A 22,644-nucleotide genomic window follows, 5' to 3' on the forward strand; every position below is an offset into this window, starting at 1 on the left:
ATTATGATTATTATTATGATTATTATTATTATTATTATTATTATTATGGTTGTTGTTGTTGTTGTTGTTGTTGTTGTTGTTGTTGTATATTAATATTATTACTGTTATTATCATTAGTGTGCCTGGTATGTCTTTGTCTGGAAGTAGGCCTATCGCAGCCGTCGCGTGGAGCTGACCATGGCCAGGGACCACATGAGCATCATCTGCAGTGGTCGGGTGGGGCTTAGACGTGAGCGCTGTTTTAGTCCCCCCCCCCCACCGGACTGTCCGACAGTCCTTTACCCCCCAGTCCGCTTCTAAATACTCAGCGCCAAAAACAAAATGCTCTTTATCCACAAATCGATGCCACAACACTACACCTTTATATTGAACACTAAAATTCAGTGACCGCTCCCCACGCCGACACTGTTTTGAATCTTACATTGTTCAACTAAGCCCGTAATTCTGTTGTTTATTATGATAGCCCCGCCCAAGTTTCAATTCAAATATGGTAGCACTAAGCTATGCCGCGGATGTGATGCGCTGTATGCCCTGGAGATTGAGATTGAGGTTGGGTCGGGGATCGATACAAAGCGATGGGCATCCTAGTATTACGTAACAAACCGGAAGATGTAGTTTAAGTCTAGACAATAGGCGGATTAGCGGCCATTTTGTCTTCGACATGATTTTATTCACGTGTCCTTATACTTTAGTGCACAAATATATAAGTTAACATGTTTACAATATTAAAATTATATTTTGAATAATCAATTACATTCTGTAGGTAAATCGATCAAATGACGGTGATTGTTTAGGTATTTTCTGCTTGATAAAATTAAACTGTCTGACCAGCTAGTATTCTCCTCCGCCGTCAGTGTGATTCCAGACATTCCACGTACCATGTTGAGAAGGTGGAGGAGACTAAAGCTGTATTAACGAACACGCATGCGTTAAAAATGATGTAGTTTAAGTCAAACAATAGAGTGACGTAGTTTCCGGCATTGTTCCTATGCACTTTCACCCTCCTGGTTGGGTCACTTGTCAACAACTGAGACGCGGTCTGGTATGCACAATATTTATGGCAACAATAAGTTTGTGTATGTGCAGGATCATTGGCAATCATATTATACTTTTTATAAATGAAGTGTCCGACAATCACAACATTATGTCTTATATGTTAGAAAAATAGTTATCAAGCACGAATCACATGGTTTTATTTGAAACAACTCATATTAAACATAAAAACGAATAAAAACAGCCATCTCTCAACACGCGATATTCAAAATTCCCGCGCCGAAATTGTCTAGAGCAATGACGTCCCAATAATTCAATGAAGCCTGACGACAAATAAGCACATATAACCATGACGTCATTGCTCTAGAACATATCGTCGCGGGAATTTTGAATATCGCGTGTTGAGAGATTAGTATGACCCCTAGGTTGGCGTCAAATGAATGAGAAAAAAGTACATACTGCAGTTACTGTCCGTTTTCCTATACACAATACACAGTGCTCTCACCATTGACGCGCGACCTTTACAAATAGTGTATGTTATTAAGTATGCATTTGCCTAGTTAACATCACTGTGTGAAAAATAACCGGCCAATATTTAAAGTATTCTCCAAACTTCTAGCAAATATATTTCTCTAACATGCCCTAAAATTACAGCTAGGTTAGATGTTCAGAAATAGTCGCACTTTCGTAAAATATGAGTGAGGGCAAGGCTTAGCTAGCTCATAGCTAGCCAACTCTCCGTGTTAATTGAATGGAGATTTGACCGAAAATATTGGTTACGGACCGATCAGTTCTGAAGGATGCCACAAAAAAAACGGTACAAGCTACATTTAAAGTATTCTAGGAAATTCTAGAAAATATAGTTTTGTAAGATGTCCTAATTTTTTAGTTAATTTAGGTGTTTGGAAATAGTCGCACTTTTGTGTTTTAGGAAGGATATGTAAACGACAGATAACACCAAAAAATATGAAGAAATTATTTCCAAACCGTGTTAAGTCAACAATACATACATACATACATACATAAAATATTTCTATAGCGCTTTTTCGCAGTTCAAAGCGCTTCACAGTACAAAGAAAAACAAATGAAATTACAACAATTCAAAAAGGTGGGTTTTAAGATGCCTTTTAAAGATCTGCAGTGACGGGGCCTCTCTGATGGAAGTGGGCAGTGAATTCCAGTGGCGAGGACCGTACACTGAGAACCCACGGTCACCTGCAGATCTTTTGGTCCTGGGAATAGCAAGTCTGGTAGCGTCCTTGGATGAGCGAAGATTACGTTTGCTGGAATGGGTGTTATACATAGCAATTAGCTCAGACAAGTAGGTAGGGGCACTGTTATTAATACACTGATACATGAGAACAAGGATTTTAAAGTTAACTCGCTGCTTGACTGGGAGCCAGTGAAGACGGGTGAGGTAAGGTGATATATGATCGCGCCTACGAATACCGAAAATCAAGCGAGCAGCTTTGTTTTGAATGCGTTGAATTTTCGCGAGTTGGGCTTCGGTGATACCAGCAAGCAGCGAGTTACCATAATCGAGGCGGGAGCTCACAAGGGCTCGAACAACATGATGACAGTTTTCTTCATTGAGGTACCGCCTTATGCGAGAAATATTTCGGAGTTGAAAATTAAGAGTACGGCATAACCCATTTACATGATCTGACATAGACATAGTACTGTCAAAAATAATACCAAGATTACGGACCTTATTAATAGATTTAACGGTAGTTGTACTTACTTTAAGACTAAGAGCATGAATAGATTTAAGGTTATGAGGTGAGCCTACAACAAAGAACTCTGTTTTCTCCATGTTCAACTTCAACTTAGCATGAGTCATCCAGCACTGAATATCAAGGATGCAGTTCTGAAGCCGATTTACGAGGGGCAGTCAGTATGTTTTAAGAGTTGACTCGTGAAGTCATTTGTGGATCGTTTTCATGGCATTTCTCAATGATTACATAAACACTGTACCTTTGTCTTTCAAACAACACATGTAAAAATTCTATCACACACACGATTACGTAACAGCATTAGCATAAAATCAATGGTCTAGAGTCACCTGGTGAAATTGAGGCGTTTTTGTTAAGGGAAATAAGAGGCTGAAATGAGGTATTGTTGTATTTTCTATATTTTCTCGGAATTAAAGAATGGAGAATGCTGCCTTTTGGAACAGTAATAGAACACAAACTACCAGTTCATTAAACCATGTTTGTTGGGCTGTAAAGGTTTTAGTTTACTTAAAATGCGTGGTCAAATATGTATAATAAAAAAAAAAAACAAGGCTTTTCTTTCTTTAAAATCTTGATATTGCCAAAAATAGCAAACGTGGAAATTTAACATTTTTTGCCAGTTCTGTTGACTAATCTCCAAACATTTAAACGGGAGTCTCCCTAGAAAATATTTGAATCCGTGATTAAAATATAACTGTTATTGTACCATTGTTACATTTATACAAAAAGTAGTGGTACAAAGAGAGAGGCCATCGTTTGAATGAGAAATTTATTTTAAAAACTTTTCTGTTCATTTCAGGTTGAGATCATCCATAAAAGTTCATATGAATATTTAAATTACAAATTTCATAGCATTTTGTAATATTTTAGGCCCTATTTACATGGAATTTAGCCATTTTCGTGCATTTCCACCATGTTGTATCAGTCATCCCACCTGCGCATGCGCAGATTGTTGTTTCATTTGCACCAGTTATCATCGCACTGAGTACCAGCTCTCACACGTGACCAGTCATTATATTTTAGTCTGTTTCATTTTGGAGATAATTAATGTCATTTGTAATAACTGCTTTTTCATTTTCGCCATTTTTGCAGAATAATTTTGCTTCCATTCAAGCCCTAAAATTGTTGAAGTTTCCAGACGTCCCATTAGATAGCCATATTCACCTTGTACTTTTGCTGTTTTCGGACATTGTAAACACGTGTTTTTCTGTAATTTAAAAGGCCCGCCTTTTTGCGTGATTTGGCAGTGTCCCTAGTATATTGATTTTATGCTAATGCTGTTACGTAATCATGTGTATGATATAATTTTTACATGTGTTGTTTGAAAGACAAAGGTACAGTGTTTATGTAATCATTGAGAAATGCCATGAAAACAATCCACATATGACGTCACGAGTCAACTCTTAAAACATACTGACTGCCCCTCGTATAGCACATATTTGATCCATGGCTTCTTTAGGGTTAAAAGCGGTGTATAACTGAGTATCATCAGCGTAAATATGGTAAGAAAGTTTGTGCTTACGAATGATCATGCCAAGAGGTAAAGTATAAATTGTAAAAGACAATGGTCCCATGACAGATCCTTGAGCCAGCCCACAGTCAAGGGAGACAGCAGCAGAAAAAGTGTCGTCGATGTTGACACGACTGTGTCTGTTAGACATGTATGATTGAAACCACTCTAGGGGTGGTCCAGAGACACCCATAGTACGAAGTCTGTGGATGAGGGTGGCATGATCGATGGTGTCAAAAGCTGCGGTGAGGTCTAACATGACCAGCAGCACAACGTTACCCTCATCCAGCTCATGCATAAAATCATTTTTAACTTTGAGCAAAGCAGTTTCTGTGCTGTGCCCTTGCCTGTAGGCTGACTGAAGGGGCTCACTGAGTTTGTTTGATGACAAATAATCTTTATATCTAGCTGCAACAATGTTCTCAATTACTTTGGATATGAATTGGATGTTAGAAATAGGCCTATAATTTTTTAACACATTAGGATCAAGAGACGGTTTTTTTAAGAATGCGGGTGACAATATCATTCTTGAGAGTAGTTGGAAAATTACCGGTGCACATAGAGACATTTACAATTTTGGTGATAATGGGCACAACAAGAGACAGGTACTGTTTCAAGAGCCATGTGGGAAGCGGATCAATAGAACAGGTCTTGTTAGGAAGTTTGACCAAGACCTTTTCAACTTCCTCCAGAGACGTAGGTTCGAAAACATTCAACCTGTGCCCTGCTTGCTCATCACCTCCAATCTTGTAATCAATGTCATAATTGGGCATAACCACAGCATCTAAGTCCCTACGGATCTTGTCCGTTTTACTCTTGAAAAAGTTGGAAAACTGTTCACTCATGATATCTGAAGAGCTATAGACAGGCAATTGTTTGTTTGAATTGTTGAGCAAAGTATTAATTGTACGAAACAGATCTTTGTCATCCCCATTGGCTATTTTGGTTTTAAAAAACTCAGTTTTAGCACTTGTGATCATGTCGTTCACCAAGTGCAATTGATCAAGGTAACATGTTCGTGTTCGTGTTCTGACTGAGACTTTCTCCATTATATCACTTGAAGCCATTATGTACGATCTTATAATATAAAATTGCTTAATTTTTTTCAAACCTGATTTTTTTTTTTTTTTTTATTTGTTTACACATGTCCCAACTTGCACCTAAATGAAATCGGCCAAATTTGTTGTCTTTGTAGGTTAACAGAGCAAAGTTCCTCCTGCATATTAAATGGCCAAAATAACTAGTGGAGTTTCTTTCACTTTACCTTGTTATTTCAACTTAAAATGGACAGCAACCCTTCCCGTCATTTATTACTAATATTATTTCAACATTTTGAATAAAGAATAAAAAAAAATAAAATTTGACGGAAATCGTACACTAAGACTTTAAATAGAGGGATTAGGCGCCTAGGTAGTATATAAAGACATCTTAGTTCTTACCCGATAGTGCGTTTTCTCAACAACAGAAGGAAATACGGCTGCGGCACTCGGATTGTCGGCTCCTGCAAACCCGGAACCATTGTCTTTTGCAAGACCTTGCCCGTCATTGTCGGATATGATGTTAACTGCATCAATATAATGAATTATAGAGGTTTGAATTCAATGTATACAAAATAGCATAATAATAATGACTAAAGGGAGTAAGGGTACTTGGCCATCAATTTCATTCAGGGGCGGGTTTGAAAAACGGCACAGCGCATTAGTAAAAAAGAATAAAAAATACCAAAATTTACACCACGGTTCGAACCACTGCCAAGGCACTATGAATGATAAATGTTGGCTGTCAGCAGATGCCCAATGGTACCGGGAAGTGTTGCAGAAAGGTAAGCGTATTCATTATTTGTTAAATGGGAAATCCGAAAAGGTATTGACAGGTCAAAATTCTCACCCTAGAAATATTGTGAAATAAAATAAAATAAAATAAAGTTTAGGCTCCACAAACAACGTCCAAGTATTCCTATTGGGGTTTGCTACACGCGTATATAATAAGTTATGATTTGGGGCTAATTTGAGAAGAGTTATGGCCTCGAGTTTCAAAATACACCGAGTGCACGTTTTTTGATCAAAAACCTCGACAATTCAAGACTCTGTAAAAACAAATCAAGAATTATCTCGGATAATTGCAACTAAGTATATGAAAGTTATGATCTAAGCTACAGATGCATCATTAATTTCCTGACTATGATATTTACTTGTGGAAAAAGATTACGTTAATATTTTGGGGGGATTATTTCCCGTTCAAAATCAATCAATAAATCAATCAAGCAAGCAAGCAAGCAAATAATCAATCAATCAATTTATTGTGATGTGCCCTGAGTAATTTCATTTGATTATTTATATTTGTTTACAACATAAAGCTTGTCATGAGAAATAATAGAAGAGGGAAACCAAGAGTTTGTGTGCTATGACATGTTTTGGGGGAACCCCTTAGGCTACAGTAAACAAACTCAATCAGAGCTATTAATAATCTTGGGAAATCCCCACTGTTCCAGAACACTCTCTGTATTGCATCATTGGGAAAATTCCTTAGATTGTAAAATGGATATACTGACATAATTTTGGAAATCCCTAGAAAGTGAATGACAGAATAGTCTATTAATAGATTGTGAGTATAAAAGTGGAAAGCTTTAGTTTGCTCTTTGCAGAATATCATGAGAGTTTGTAAACTTTCTACGTGTTGGACATCGTTGTGCTTCAAAAAGAGGTACATAGTTTACATAGCCAATAATGTGCAGCAACGAAGGAAATTTTGAGTGTATGAAAGACTTGCTGGAGTCTGGTTTATAAAACAACACATCTGTCAATAAAGTGGAGCAATGCAGAAAGAAGCCTGTTTCCTGAGAAAGAATGATTGGTGAAAGAAACACTATTTTTGGAGATTGTCATCTGCGCAAGGAGTTAAGTGCTTGGATAACTGCGGAAGGAGTTAAATGTTTGGAAAACGGTGCAAGGAGTTAAGTGTTTGGAGAACTGCGCAAGGAGTTACGTGTTTGGATAAAGCAGCACCATTTCTGTGCGAGGATTTTATACGCAAGGATATATAAATGGACTTCACTGAACAGAGGTTTTCGTAGGATAAGCAAACAAAGAGATATACATCAGCCGTCCAGACCATTGCAATAGATCTCTATGATCCCCAAGAACTGCTGGTTAAGTACTGTGAATTAGTTAAAACTGATTGTGTGCGTATATTGTATGTGCAATTGTTTTCATCTACCAATCATATTCTACTTTCAATTAAAGACTTAGATTTTGATAACTTAATCAAACAGTGTATTGTTGTTGTGCATTCGTGTGAATTTGGATAAAAGTGATTTTGGTCTGCAGTCAGTACGACTCGTAACAAATCAATCAATCTCCCAAATAATGTTTTTCACACCTTCCTATTTGGGTTAACACTAATTATGTGAAAGTATTTATCGCCTACCCAGCAACATTCGTAATTTACTTCGTTTATTGTCTAACTACTTTTTGGGACTGTGTATAAAGGGAGTGGAAACGACTAATTGATGGCTTTTGTTATCTTATACGACCTTCGATTACGTGCGAGTTGCGCCGAAGGTCCGATGGTGCATTTTTTATTATTTACTCATGTTGCCCTTAACAAAACCAAAATATCATCAAAATATTCCAATATTTTCTAAAGTTATGTCAAATTGTTTTAAAATGTTATGATTTTTTCGAACATAATTTCTGTGTAGCGTTGAGAATCATTTACATAAGATTTTGGAGACAAAATATAATAATTTTGTAGGTATGTAGAATGCAAGAACAAAGAAATTAATGTTCCTGAAATGTGTACACCGTACGCTTTCTGTCCCTACTGATTTCGATACTCAATTAATTCTTGCAATAATGTTCTTTGATGATTTATGTTGGCATTTCTATTTTATTGTAGGCAAACATGTAGTAGTTTCCAATTATCTCAGTGACGTATGATACTTCATTGTATTTGAATCTTTAAGAAAGTTCATTTTACTGCCGATATTTTAAGTAATGTCCCCCATTCCACATGAGCTATTTTTATTGAGACACTCTGTATAGATAAAAAGTGGACAAAACATACATTTAAAACAAGGAAATACATATCTGATACCTTCTTTGTTTCCTTCTTTGTTAAGGACAGTAACGATTGATGCAATAGTAGGTCGGTTTCTGGGATTGTAATTCCAACACTTCTGCATTATATCTGCTAGATCTTTTGAGCAATAACTTGGAACAGTTGGCTTGGCTCCATTACCTACTTCAAAGACTACTCTGTGCCATTCCAATGTTGAGAAGGGTTCTTTCCTTGTACAGATCTCCAATATCATCATCCCATAGGCATATATGTCAGCTGGCTTGGAAAAGACAGCCCGTCCCTGATCATTCCCTACGTGCAGTTCCGGTGCCATGTAACGAATAGTCCCTTTTTGGCTAGATGTTGATTCTGAATGCTCTATTTTGCGCGCAAGGCCAAAATCACATAGTTTCAGCAGATTGTCTTTAAAGAGAAGACAGTTAGATGGCTTGATATCCCTGTGCAGATAGTTCTGATCATGGAGGTACTGAATCGCTAAAGCTGATTCCTTTGCCCATTTTTGCTTTAACTCATGCATCAGAGGCTTGGAAGAATCAGATAGATAATCATGCAGTGACCCACGTGAGGCATATTCCATCAGAATCACATGAATTGGACCTGATTCGGAAAACCCTATCAACTTGATAATATGTTTATGGGAGAGCCGACTCATTATTTTCATTTCTTTATCTTCCAGATTGAACAAAGATTTTGCAGCAGCTTGATGGTAGCCATTGAAAGGTGTACTAAAGGATACGCGGTTGACTGCGCCAAACGCCCCTTGTCCGATTTTTTCATGGAAAGTGAGTTCCTTATATTCAATCATGTCTACTGGAAAAGCAGTTGCCATTTTAAACCAATATAATCTGAAAGAAATAAAACAGCAGTAAAAGAATGAAAATAATTAGGTGTCATGTGTGTTATGGTCACTAAAATGACCCAGGTCAAAATCACCTGCTACCAAGTTCACTCAACACCAAATACACTGTTTATTATATACAACAACTTCTGGTAATGTATTAATTAGTGCAGTATGGCTGTCAATCAAGTCACATAACAAGATCATACAAACAATAAACTAAAGATTACTACAAAGATCACCATACTGCAGTTACTGTCCGTTTTCCTATACACAATACACAGTGCTTTTACCATTGACGCGTAACCTCTACAAATAGTATATGTTAGAAGTATGGGTAATTGCCTAGTTAACGTCGCTGTGTGAAAAATAACCGGCCAATAAAAAGTACTCTTCTATAATTCTAGAAAATATAGTTTTGTAACATGTCCTAAATTTTTAGCTAATTTAGATGTTTGGAAATATTCGCACTTTGGTGTTTTAGTGTATGTTATAGGTAATAGTACATTGCCTAGTTAACGTCACTGTGTGAAAAATAACCGGCCAATATTTAAAGTACTCTTCTGAAATTCTAGAAAATATAGTTTTGTAACATGTCCTAAATTTTTAGCTAATTTAGGTGTTTTTAAATATTCGCACTTTGGTGTTTTAGGAAGGATATGTAAACGACAGATAACACCAAAAAATATGAAGAAATTATTTCCAAACCGTGTTACGGCCCACAGCCATTATGTTTCTCATTTTCAAGAATGTGGTTAAAAATATGTACAATATTGTCTCATTTCGTGAACAAAGGCCACACGGTAATTGTTACCTTGCGTTTGCTTTATAATCGTTCACCCAATTGAAACTATAATACCAGCTCATTGCTCATTGCACAGGTAAAACAGACACGTGTGTGTGTGGATTTTACCAAAGAAGATCTGATGTAACATAGTTGAGCTGTTTTCAATGAGTGTTATCTTGGTTTAATAGCTTTTAATGGGGTTTAAGTCCTGCAAAGGTCGTGATGAATTCTACTGTAGACATGACTGCATCATGCTTATCTAAGCCTGGAGATCTTGATTGGCAGAGATTCCTTTAGTGCAATAAATTTCAGTTTATATGCACTACAGTCGTGCAAATCATGTTTAAGTTGTCATATTCGGCATATGAGTAGTACTTAGTATAGTGCTTATTAATCTAGGCTATGGATGCATTTTAACAGTACCCTCATTTTAGTAGAAAAGGGTCATTGAACTTTGCACAGAGGGTCAAGTTCAAAATTACTCAGACCTGTTCAAAATTCACACCATCGTGGTCCTCTGGTAATAAGGATTCAGAAAAAGTATACTTTGATCTATCTATGATGTATGGTTATGGAGTTAGGTGACAACTCTCTAGTCCGAAGGTTCCCTAGTCCGAAGGCTCCTTAGTCCGAAGGTTCGCTAGTCCGAACACGCAATTTACCATTCGCTAGTCCGAATTCTGAAAAAGGTTCGCTAGTCCGAATATCGGGTTCTCTAGTCCGAATATAGAATAAGGCTCGCTAACCCTAACCCTAAACCCTAAACCCTAACCCTAACCCTAACCTTAAGCCTAAACCATAACCATAACCATAACCATAACCATAACCATAACCCTAACCATAACCATAACCATAACCATAACCATAACCGTAAACCGTAACCCTAACCTTAACCCTTATTCTATTTTCGGACTAGAGAACCTTCGGACTAGAGAACCTTCGGGCTAGCGACCCTTCGGACTAGAGATGGAGTTTTGGGCAAAAGAGTAACATTGTGATGCCATATGTCCAATTTTGCCCCCGCTAGGGGCGAAAATGAAATTTGCTCTGATTTTGATAAAACTGATATCAAATTATTTGTCTTGTTGCAGATATTATTTTTCTGATTTATCATGAAACGACCAATAATTTGGGATAATTTTCAACATAATCGGAGCATTCAGATTATGAGTACAATTTTTCCCCCAATAAGCAAGATTTCTGACTAGAGTAGTGTATAATAGTTATTAATAATAGTGTATATATCACTGAAGTGATTATATATCACTCACGTGTATAATCTCTCAAGGGTCTATTGTAATGTCGGTGGAAATATTTCGATGGTCTATATTTTTTCACAGTGAAATAAGCTATGGCTATTTTGAAAACTAAATTAATGATTTCAAATGTAAATTGACTTGTTCGACTTCTCTGCTCGTGAATATTGCACTGTGAAATTTAACAACTTCTTTTGTATAATTTGATGAAAGTAACTTCAAACCTGCGGTCGCACAGTTATATAACAAACTCAAATGAAACTGAAACGGCTTGATACAAATAATAAGTTTCTAACAATGGGTATAAGCAAAGATATGGATAATTACATTACTCAAGAGCTTAGGCAGGATGATAGGAAACCACGTGACCAAAACCAAAACTAAAACTCAATATTTGAAATGACCGATTGTTTAGTACAAGCACTGGTACGTTCCCTTTGTGTACTTTCGGGTGGAATTTATCACCGTGTCTCAATCAAAGCAGTTTATCACGTTTATAGAAAATACATTATTTAGAACGTACAAGTGAATTTTGACATGTAGTTCGCCTGTTAACTCGTATCACTTCTAACATGTCTAATATCATGGCAAAAGTAATTACGCTAATAATGCTATCGAATTCGTACATTGAGGTACATTGAGGTTTAGTTAGGGGGCTGGCATTTTCTTCGGAAGGGGGGGGTCACAAATATACTGGGGGGGTCATAGAATTTTCAGACCAAAAATAGGGGGTTATAATTTTTTAACACCCAAAATAGGGGGTTATAGAATTATTTAGGGCCGGTGACTTAAAATTTTCGCGCGCTGCGCGCGCATTCTTTAACTTCGCAGTCGAAATGTGCGTACAATCTATGCAAAATTTTTACACGCTCCGCGGGCCTTCATTACACTTACAATAAAAATTTTCTTGAGTCTGTGTAGTTGGAAGGGGGGGGGTCATAAAATTTTTCGACCCGCGATAGGGGGGTTGTTAAAAATTTTGCCCGCAATAGGGGGTCATAAAAATTGACTCCGGTCACCGACATATTTGTGACCCCCCTTCCGAAGAAAATGCCAGCCCCTTACCAGAGAAATTTTATCTGATATTGGCAAAACTGTTGGCTTCTAGTTTTTCTAGTTTGCACATACATGGCGCAGGAAATGAATACACGTTTGAACACATCATCCACGGAAAATACTACATTATTCGAGGAGTAACAATTATATAAAAAGACGTAGCGAGTATTCCGATAGCATTTGTGCCAAATGTCATGTTGATTGACAAGTTTATAATCCACTGTTTTATACTAAAAAGCTCTGCAAAAACATTTCGGTTGATGGATGGTAAATGCAGCAACCCATGTCATTGGCGAAAGTATTTTGACATGAAACATGTAACATACACACATGATTTTGGTGTACATGCTTATCTGAATATTCGCAAAAGTCTTTTTCGTTAAAAAAAAGTGGCAGAATATTTAAATTTAGATTGACAAAGTATCAAATGAAAAAGACATTTCCGAGCGTGTGAAATCATGTCGAATTGTCTGCATTGACAAGATTCATTAAGGCATATGTTATGCTCAGAAGTTGGAAATATGTACCATAATTCTTTCTTAAGAGTTTTCAACACACAAATGTACAAATATCTGGAAATCGGCCTGCGGGAACTTAAGGGATCTAAAATGAGCGTTTATTGCGTTTCGACAGTATTTTTTGTGGGACATGCGAGCACCTCAGACCTATCGAATTGCATTCTGAATACGAAGCATGTCTTTCTGATATCAAATAATTTTCATTTTTGAAAATCACAATATAATACAAATTTTATGACAAATTATAAAAATTTGATATTTTTCAATTTTTGACATATAACAGTCCTCGAAGTAAATTATATAAATCTAATGATATATTCTTAAAGTGTATGTAGCAGGAAGGAAAAGCCGACGGTCAATTGAAAATTTTGACCTTTCATATTGAAGATATGGATTTTTTCCCAAAAATACCTAATTTTTTTTTGGTGTTTTGGGGAAAAAATCCATATCTTCAATACAAAAGGTCAACATTTTCAATTGATCGTCGGCTTTTCATCCCACCTACACACATTAATTTAAGTATAAATCATCAGATTTATAAAGTTTACTTCAAGTACTGTTAAATATCAAAATATCAATTTTTAATGATTTGCCATAAAATGTGTATTAAATTGCAAATTTCAAAAAATCAAAATTATTTGATATCAGAATGACTTTCTTCGTATTCAGAATGCAATTCGATATGTCTGATGTGCTCTAATGTCCCAAAATAAATACTGTCCAAACGTTCATACCCCAGCCCTTAATGCAATCGCGTCTCAAAAAAAGTGCGTGAGCTGAAATGCAACATCACATGTACAAGTCTATTTAGGCAAAAACTCACAGCAAACATGGCAGATTCGTCTCATTTCTGGGCAATTTTTTTTTAATCCATGGGCCTATTAGTAAAATTACCATCCGTTTCTTTACGTAGGGCTGATCCTACGATGTGTGACAATTGCGAAAAGATAAGAAACCAATAAAAAAAACATACGAAAATGGACATATAAAAGGTTCATAACTTTGCAACCAAGTATATAACGAACATCACGAATTTGGTGGATGATCATGATAGCAGGACATAAAAAGAACATAAAATGAGCATTGACAAACAACCACAGATTTACTAAAATAGCATCCGGTTGTTTTTTTTACGTAGGGCCGATCCGGCGAAGTGTGATTAATGTTAATTCAATGCATTGAAATCGAATTGAATTGAAATGAATTTTGGGCGATTTTCATTTCAATGCATTGGAATTGAATTGGAATCGAAATGAGTGGGCTTGGGCATGAATTGAATTGGATTGGAATTGAAATCATCGTGAGCAATGAAGAATTGAATTGGATTGGAATTGAAATCATGTTGAGTGACGAAGAATGAAGTGGAATTGAAATGAAATTCAGCTTTGATTTCAATTCAGCATTTCAATTCACAAGCAGATGTCTGTGATTCCAGATCATTCCACCTGTAAAAAGTGCCATTCCCGTGTTCTGAATTCTGATGCACTTCCAGGTCTATTCACACAAGAGACACATATTAAAAATTTAGCATCAATAGATCACATAGAACGTGAAGTTCTGCTCCATTTAAACAAACTGGTGTCCCTAAACATGATAAATAAAAAGAAACAGTGGTCACCATAAACTGGTACAAAACATAAACATAAAGTGTTACAAAACATATTGCAACTAAGTATTCTGGAAAGCTTTCATTTAAAAATGATAGCATAAAATACACATTGAAGAAAATTAAAAGTATATAAAATATATGATATCATTTTTCATACACAGGTATAGTTAAACTTTTTGAGACTTTTTTGGAGTTCTTCTTAATCTTTCTTTAAAAGAATATCTACTGTCTCTCTTGTCATGTGGAAAAATTATAGGTATATGTTCATAGAGACACTAAGATCTTCTAATATGATGCAAATTGATTCTTAACATTTCCAATATTTTTTATTGCTTGATATGATCGATAATGTGAGTATGAGATTCCCCCCAATTGCCGAAGATCTCAAACTTTTGGCACCAATCATAAAGCCCCAATTTTTCTCAAGCTCCTAATTTTTATGCTCAAAAGTCAATGTACATTTGAACAAATTGTGAGAAAACCATTAAAGAAAATGCTTATATCTTTGACAGGTTTTTTCACACTTTTTCAAAAGTGCATGGATTTTGGATGTAAAATCTTAGGAGGAGCAGGAGACAAGTAGGGGCTATCTAATAGTATCAAACCCTTGATTTTTGACATCTTTAACCACATATCTTAAGTTTAGAAAATAATGTGCATGGTGGACAAGAAGTTAAAACAAATATTAAGATATTTAGGAAGTCATTCACCTAAGAACTAAGAAGTTCCAAAGTTTCATAAAATAGGACCCAGAGGTCAAGAATCACTCGCATTGTTTGAATGTGAAAAGTGAGTTAACATAACGATAAAGTGTCATCTGTTGAAATGCTTTTGTGACAAGTACTAAAAAAGTAGTGTACTTGATTTTGACTTTGTGTTGCTGACTCAAGTGTTATACATTTGATAGTCAAATTTAAAACATGCACTACAAAAACTGTGTCTAGATATTAAACACCATTCTAGACACAATCTTGTCCTCAATTTGTAAACATGTCTAAATACTCAAAATTTTTGTAATTTGATGCCTTGTGTTAAGATATTAAACACTTGATGTTTTGAAGTTTGACATTTGTGTTTAGATGTTACGCGTGTTTACAAATCGAGGACAAAAAGTGTTTAATCTCTAGACACACTTTTTGCAGTGTGCTTTTAGTCAATTAACACAAACTGCAACTGTATTGGAATTGGAATTGAATTGGAATTGAAATGAATGCTTAGAATTGAATTGAAATTGATTTGCTGTTAATTTCACTGCATTGGATTGGAATTGAAATGAAATGATTTTGAAAATGAAAAATTGAATTGGAATCGAATTGAATTAACTCTAAAGCAAGGTGGATTGAATTGGAATTGAATAGCAAGACTCCGGGTGTAGAAATAATTCAATTTGAATCGAATTGAAATCAATTTTCCGGAGTGAAATAACAATAAGTGTGATAGGCGTATTATCTGCTTTTCGACACACACAAACTTGTAGCAACTAAAAGGGCTTAGAGCAAGAAATAGCTATGTCCAAAAATGGCATTCTGAGAAAAACGAGTTTGAAAGTTTGATCACAGCTGAAAAATCAGAAAATCTAGCATAAACAATAATCTTCCGGATATCTGTTACCAGTACTGTTTCAAAGTTAATGCTAGGGTATCGTACTTATTGGTCCACTGGGTAGGGCACAAAATGGCCGAAATGGACATAACCGGTTCTTGCACAAAATTATACTAAGACTTCTAGTGAAAAACTGGACATAACAGGCATCGGTAATTTTTTTTTCAAGTTTCAAAATTTATTTTACAAACAAAACTGGGCAGTACCAGGACCCATCAACCAGTTGCTGATGACACAATGTAACTCAACATAAAGAGAGAGTGTAATAATAATCACGCTAGTAGAGAAAGAGTATCAATAAACATACGGTACCTCACAGTGGACTTAACTCATTTTGGCCAAAAGTGGACATAGCTACTTCTTGCTCTAAGCCCTCGTAATAAATGTTCCCTTTTAGACTGATTTTTGTTAATTTGGGTATGCTGAACTTAAATTTGTTGTCTGCCAAGCAATATTTTGACACCGTGACCCTCGATTTACTTGTTATGTGTCAAAGTTGCTCTAATTTTCGTTAAAGTTGAGGCAAATTGTTCACCTATAGCTTAGAGGTTTCAAAAAAGAATAGTTTTCACAGTCTGCGATGTCTAGTTAGCATATTACACAGTAAATAGTCAAAAGATATGTAGGATTCCATAGGATGCAATGCAATTTGTATTTGAACTTGAGGAACAGTTTGCATCCATTTTTACGAAAAGCGGAGCAACTTTAATTTTTCACCCCTGTATAACATGCAAATTGACCTTGGACCTGTTGAGCCTCATAACTTGATAACTATGTGTCCTACGCGAATTTTTGTGATCCTTAGACCGAGACAAATAATTTGACATGTTTTTTAGTGAATTTGGAGCATGTTTAATTTTTGCCCCCTGTGAGCATGTAGGGGGTTTGGGGGGTCTTTTTTAGGGTCACGAGATTCCAATATAGCTTGGCAGACAACATTTTTAAATTTAGCACACCCGAATTAACAAAAATAATTAGGTTGTCAGCTTTTACGCGAAATAAGCACATTTTTTCCAAAATAGAACCAGTCTATTTTCTCTCTTATGGCTGCCAGCGCCAATGTCGTACACACTACGTGCGCATAGCACAATATCAATGTGTTTTAATTGGATTTTCCACTCCACATCCAAAGAATACCGCGCACCTATGAACAAAATATTTTCATTTCGTTATGCTCCAAGTTCAAGGCCTAGTTCGAAGTGAAACTGGTGATCTGTATACAAGGTTGTTTTTTTTTACAAAACATGGAATTACGAAATATGTACACTATTGGTAACGAGTAAAAACACAATGAACAATAATTAGGCCCACACAATCAAACTTATTGTATAATTTAAAAAAAAGTTGGGCAACACAACTATTTAAGGGTATTCGGGACCATTATGAAGATCATTCGATTGTATTTACCTTGAACCGATTAGTCAAAATGTGAATATGATAAATAATGTAAATGCTCAATATCTGATAGTATTTGATCAAGACGTACTGATTTCAGTGATTTTGGAGTGACTTATGAGTGCCCTGAATGTTATGTCTGTATACATTGGAAGCATATATTGACCATTCGTATTGAAGATATACATTTCTTCTCATCTGGGGAAAAATATATATCTTTAATACGAAAGGTCAACATTTTTAAATGATGGACGGCTTCATGCTACATACACTTTACTTCGAGGACTGTTAAATATCAAAAATATCAATTTTTAATAATTTGCCATAAAATTTGTATATAGCAAATTTCAAACAATCCAAACTATTTGACATTATCAGGACATTCCTCGTATTCAGAATGCAGTTTGATGTGTCTGATGTGCTCCCATGTCCCATAAACATTACTGTGCAAACGTTACTGTCCGATTCCTTATAGTGGCGTACCGTGGCCGCTCCTACCCGGGGGCTGCAGAAAAGGTAAATTTTGCCGCCCCCTCATCAATAGCTTGAAAAGGTTGACCTTTTTTCGACGGTTTGAAAAAGTGACGTACGCGCATGCCTTAAGGGATTGGGTATGAATGTTTGGACAGTATTTATTGTGGGACATTAGAGCACATCAGACATATCGAATTACATTCTGAATATGAAGAATATCCTTCTGATATCAAATAATGTAATACACATTTTATGGCAAATGATTAAAAATGCTGATTTTATTCAGCCCTAAGTAAAAAGGTCACAGCTCAACAGTTGAGTAACTCAACATTGAGTAATTTTTTACTCATATGTTGAGTTGTGACCTATATGAGCTCAATGTTGAGTAATTTTTGAGCTGTGAACTTTTTACTCTGTGTTGAGTAAAATATTTTTTACAGTGTAGGCCTACTGATATTCAAATGGCGCGTATAATCATTGCGGCGTAATTGCCTCTGCAGCTGGAAATCACAACTTTTTAAATTAAAATTTGTCATGTGAATTTAATACCATCTTTTCATACTTGGTTCATGCAAGGGGGGTCAAAAAGTATTCATACGCGACAAATAAAATTGTCTATCCCGTGCCAATGTGACGTTGCATATGCCTCCCCTCTCCTATACAATCCAGTCCTTGATCCTTTTGATCCGGGCTTCTTAGATCTGGTCAAAATGTACATTACTACATTTTGATGGCTATCCTATCACATCCATAAGAAAAATTAATCTGTGTCGTATGTAGGCCTACAAGATAATTATTATAGGCAAGATGTTTGGGCTGTAACACTATTCCTGCACTTGATATTCTTCAGACTCAAGTGAAGTAATAAACAAATAAACTTACCAGATCACATAGTACATGGCATCAGTCACGCACACCTTTTCACCAAAGATTATTGTCTGGCTGAAAATGACCCAAATCTGTAAATTCCCACTTGCTACAGGTTGACACACACCACAGATCACCTGACGATTTGCAATACTTTAAACATGTTAATGACACAAAAGAAATATTTTAGGCAAATTGAAATATATGACTTGTTTCCTTTCTGAGCTCACTTCCTTTTTGTAGCGATAGATCCTTAATATTTTATGTTGTAAGCAGTAGGTCGCTACCATTTTAATGAGTCACGTGATCCACGGCACCCTCAGTGGCACGCATTCGCTCGGTTCACTGCACTCCCCACACACCCCCCCCACACCCAAATAATAGTGTAAAAGTGGAATAAATTCGCGCGAAGCTCGCAGAAATTTGCTATTTTGGGGCTAAAATTGCCAAATGTGAGGTTAATTTGGTCAGAAACCCACAAACAGGCGGCAACATTGGGGGATGATTGAACCCATCCCCTGGCAAAGTATTGGGGATTTATCCCCAAATCCAACCCCCCCCACCCGGATCAACACCTATGCTTACACCCTTTCAAGTATTTGGTAATTTACCTCATTATTATATAAGATTTTGGTAATTTATTACGTTTCTCACGGAAGTGTTATCAAGCAAATCTAAGTCTACAAAAGCGGAATTTTAAATTCTAATCACTTTAGTGGATCCTGTCGATCAAGTCTTAAACGTACCAATACAGATAGCCTATCAATCTATTTCAAACACTTTAGTTATGCAATTATTCGAACAGCTGTCAGAGATATGGAAATTAGGAATAACTTCCGTAAACTCTGTACAAGAAAGACATTTTTTTATATACTTGGCCTCACGTCTGTTCAGTAGTGCGTGAAAAGCATATGAACTTGTGTTTGTTTAGTGTTTGTTCATGTACAAGTATTATTTAAAGCGACTAACAGTAATTTGCAGAACACCAAATCAGATTTGTGCACAAGCATAGATGTGCTTATGAACAGAAGTGTAAAACGTGAAAGCAATATGATAGTTACGAATTCTGGCATTCAAAATAAAGGTATGAGAAAAATTATGCTCTCGAACAAATGACGAAAACAGAACTAAAGATTAGCAGACGTATCCGTGTAGTCGATGCTGGGATAATAATTGGCATTTGCAGAGCGAGTTGGGTAATATGTTGTGAAATAGGCGTCAATATAAACATCTCAAAAAAAGAAACCAACCCCCCTTAAACAATGGCCATTATTCAAAAGGGGCTGTTGTATTGCAAATCTGAAAAATGCGTTGGAAGCAGAATTTATTTCTGCGCATTTTGACACCTCATTTGATACGATAGCCCAGAAAACAATGAAACACCGGTCAATTTAATGTAGTGAGGTCCAGATTTGAAAGTTGCACTTACATACAAATTTTTACAATACAAAAACACTCAGATATTATTACATGTAGGCCTACACAGATTTCATTCCATTACACTGAATGCAAAATCAATAGAATTTACTGCAACTTTCAGATCTTGGGCTACATTGGTTTAAGGGTAGACGAGGTATTGTTGGTCGAAGCAACCTAAAAATCAATTTTCATTATCTAGATCAATATATTATTGAAAATTAACACATTGATGTTTTGCAAAAGTTCATTCTACAAATCGTATACTTTGTAAACTTGCTTAATTTATTGTTGTTAATGAGTTATGTACGTTTTACAAAAGTGTTGTTGTTTCAGCCCTCTTCACAACGTAACTCAAGAACCGCAGCCCCTATAAAAGTATATCTGTGATATTTTAATTCTTCTACACGCTCGCTATGAATTGAGCAATGCAGTTTTTGCCAAAGCTCACTACCATTCGTAAGATGCTGTGAACTACCAAATCACAACAGTTTAAAATAATTAATAAGCTTAAATGTACGCTGTGACGTCAATATCTAGTCAAATGCTACAAATGAGGTGTCAAAATGTACAGAAATAAATTCTGCTTTCAACACATTTTACAGATTTGTAACACAATCACCTTTCACTTTTTGAGATGTTTATGATCAAATGGGCCTATTTAAGATTGCTGATATTTTGGTGCAGCAGTTTTAAAGTATTGGACAAACTCTTTTCAATTCTCTGATTGTCACTTTAATACGGGTTTTTCCAAAATTTCTGTAATTTTCTATTCCATAGAATGTAAATTTGAATGTCAGTCCAGTCTGTGTAAGGTAGATTTGGAACAACTACCATTTTCTTAACATCATACGCTGGCGAAGTGACGTCCTAATCGGATTAACTACCATAGCAATGTATGAATACAATTTTTGAATAGGTCGCTCTTTTTAACCTGTCTTCAATCATAATTATAATAGATTGAATACAATACTAGTCCTTTCAGAATGACTCAACAGTTAGCACCACAAATCACGCCGTCGCGAGGATAGTCCATCTATAGACGAATCTAAATTCACGCATTCCTACACCTGACTAGCAGCCTTTAGTTGGGTAGCCGTCGGCTACAATGCACTCAAAATGTGAAATGATCCCGGGGGTGCCAGTTGAACCGTCAATGAAGTCATCACCGACCAAAATTTCGCGGTAAAAGGGTATCTTTTTAAGCATAGGCCACGTCCCGCGCGGGACGCGAAAAGGGTCTCAATTTTGGTGTTTTCTGGAAAAAGGGTACCTTTTTACAATAGATATGTCGGCGTTTTGGGTTCATGAAAATCAAAGTCCAGCATTTGACGTCAGCCGCTGTTTTCGTTCCTGATTGTAAACAACTTCTTACTTCCGGGTCTGTAAGTGTAATATATTAGTCTTGTGCCCGGTCTTGTACCATGATTAAAACTCGGTGATGTTTGTGCATGCTGCCGAGCGGGCTGCGTAGAGACGGGCGTAGAGACTACGAATTTTGTACAAGGTACAGATACTGTGTAATCGGAATGGATTACGACATACGTTTGACTGCTGAACCAGATATGACAGGAACCATGCCTTTTGGAAATCGTGAAGTGACATTTGCCATCGCTGTTTGTCACCCGCGCAAAACCGAAGTTAAACGGGAGAAAAAAGTGCTTTATATTTCAGATTTCAGAGCTTAGCGCGGATCATGGATTCGGCCCGGGATTCAGCACTGAAATCAAAGGTAAATAGCTACGCTTATTAAGAAAATGCAATCACGTTTTTCATCGCTTTTGCTGATGTTTCTTGCTTTCTACTCCTGGGTTTCTACTTCCGATTGTGTGCCTCGGGTTGTGTACCAACTACCATTCAAAAACACACCAGTCCAGAGGGTGCAAAATTCGGCACACACATGACCAATTGATAAGCTTAAAGTTGGTAAGCTTCACTGCTTAGACGATGCATTTCTCACACCAACTAAGTCATGACATGGTGAAATAAATATTACATTTTACATGAATCTGTATTAATTTATTGGATAATTTATGACCTTAGAAAGTGCAGACAGTGTGCCTGCAATGAAATTCCCGGGTGAAATTGATCGAAATATCCATCGCAAATTGGAAATACACTAGGTAAATATTGCTTTCTACCTTCGTCAGTGAAAAGGGTCATTGGGACATGTAAGGTCAGTGATATGGGTACCTTTGTTTGCACCATGGCTGTGGTCAGTGATTTGGGTATCCTTTTTTCATAGCAGGTCAGTGGTAAGGGTTACCTTTCAGCCCTTGGGCATGTCAGTGTTTTGGGTGAAAAATAAAAGTGTCTGGTCAGTGATGACAACATGCAATGGTATATGAGTGGCACCCCCGGGGAAATGATTCGGCCTTGGCGGAAATTTTAAACTGCATTCCATCACCCGTTTTACACCTTCCGCGAAAACACAGGCAGACAAAAGAATAACACAATACAGTTCCCTTCGACAAAACACACAGCATGGTCTATTCGCTGTTGAAGTGACA

At 36.4% G+C, this 22,644-nt stretch overlaps 1 protein-coding gene across 1 annotated transcript in view; it reads right to left on the reverse strand.

The window, feature by feature from the left end:
* LOC140163020 (actin, cytoplasmic 1-like) overlaps window positions 1-18,867 on the reverse strand; it is a 40,040-nt gene extending 21,173 nt beyond the window's left edge. The window contains exons 1-3 of the mRNA XM_072186360.1: window positions 18,734-18,867; window positions 8,332-9,161; window positions 5,676-5,800 (exon numbers count right to left, since the gene is read on the reverse strand). Coding sequence (XP_072042461.1) covers window positions 5,676-5,800; window positions 8,332-9,145 — 939 coding nt within the window. The 5' untranslated portion in view covers window positions 9,146-9,161; window positions 18,734-18,867. The remainder of the gene's footprint in view (window positions 1-5,675; window positions 5,801-8,331; window positions 9,162-18,733) is intronic.
* Between the last annotated feature and the right edge of the window lie 3,777 nt (window positions 18,868-22,644).

The sequence above is a fragment of the Amphiura filiformis genome, chromosome 10, assembly GCF_039555335.1.
Source record: "Amphiura filiformis chromosome 10, Afil_fr2py, whole genome shotgun sequence".
NCBI lineage: Eukaryota > Metazoa > Echinodermata > Ophiuroidea > Amphilepidida > Amphiuridae > Amphiura > Amphiura filiformis.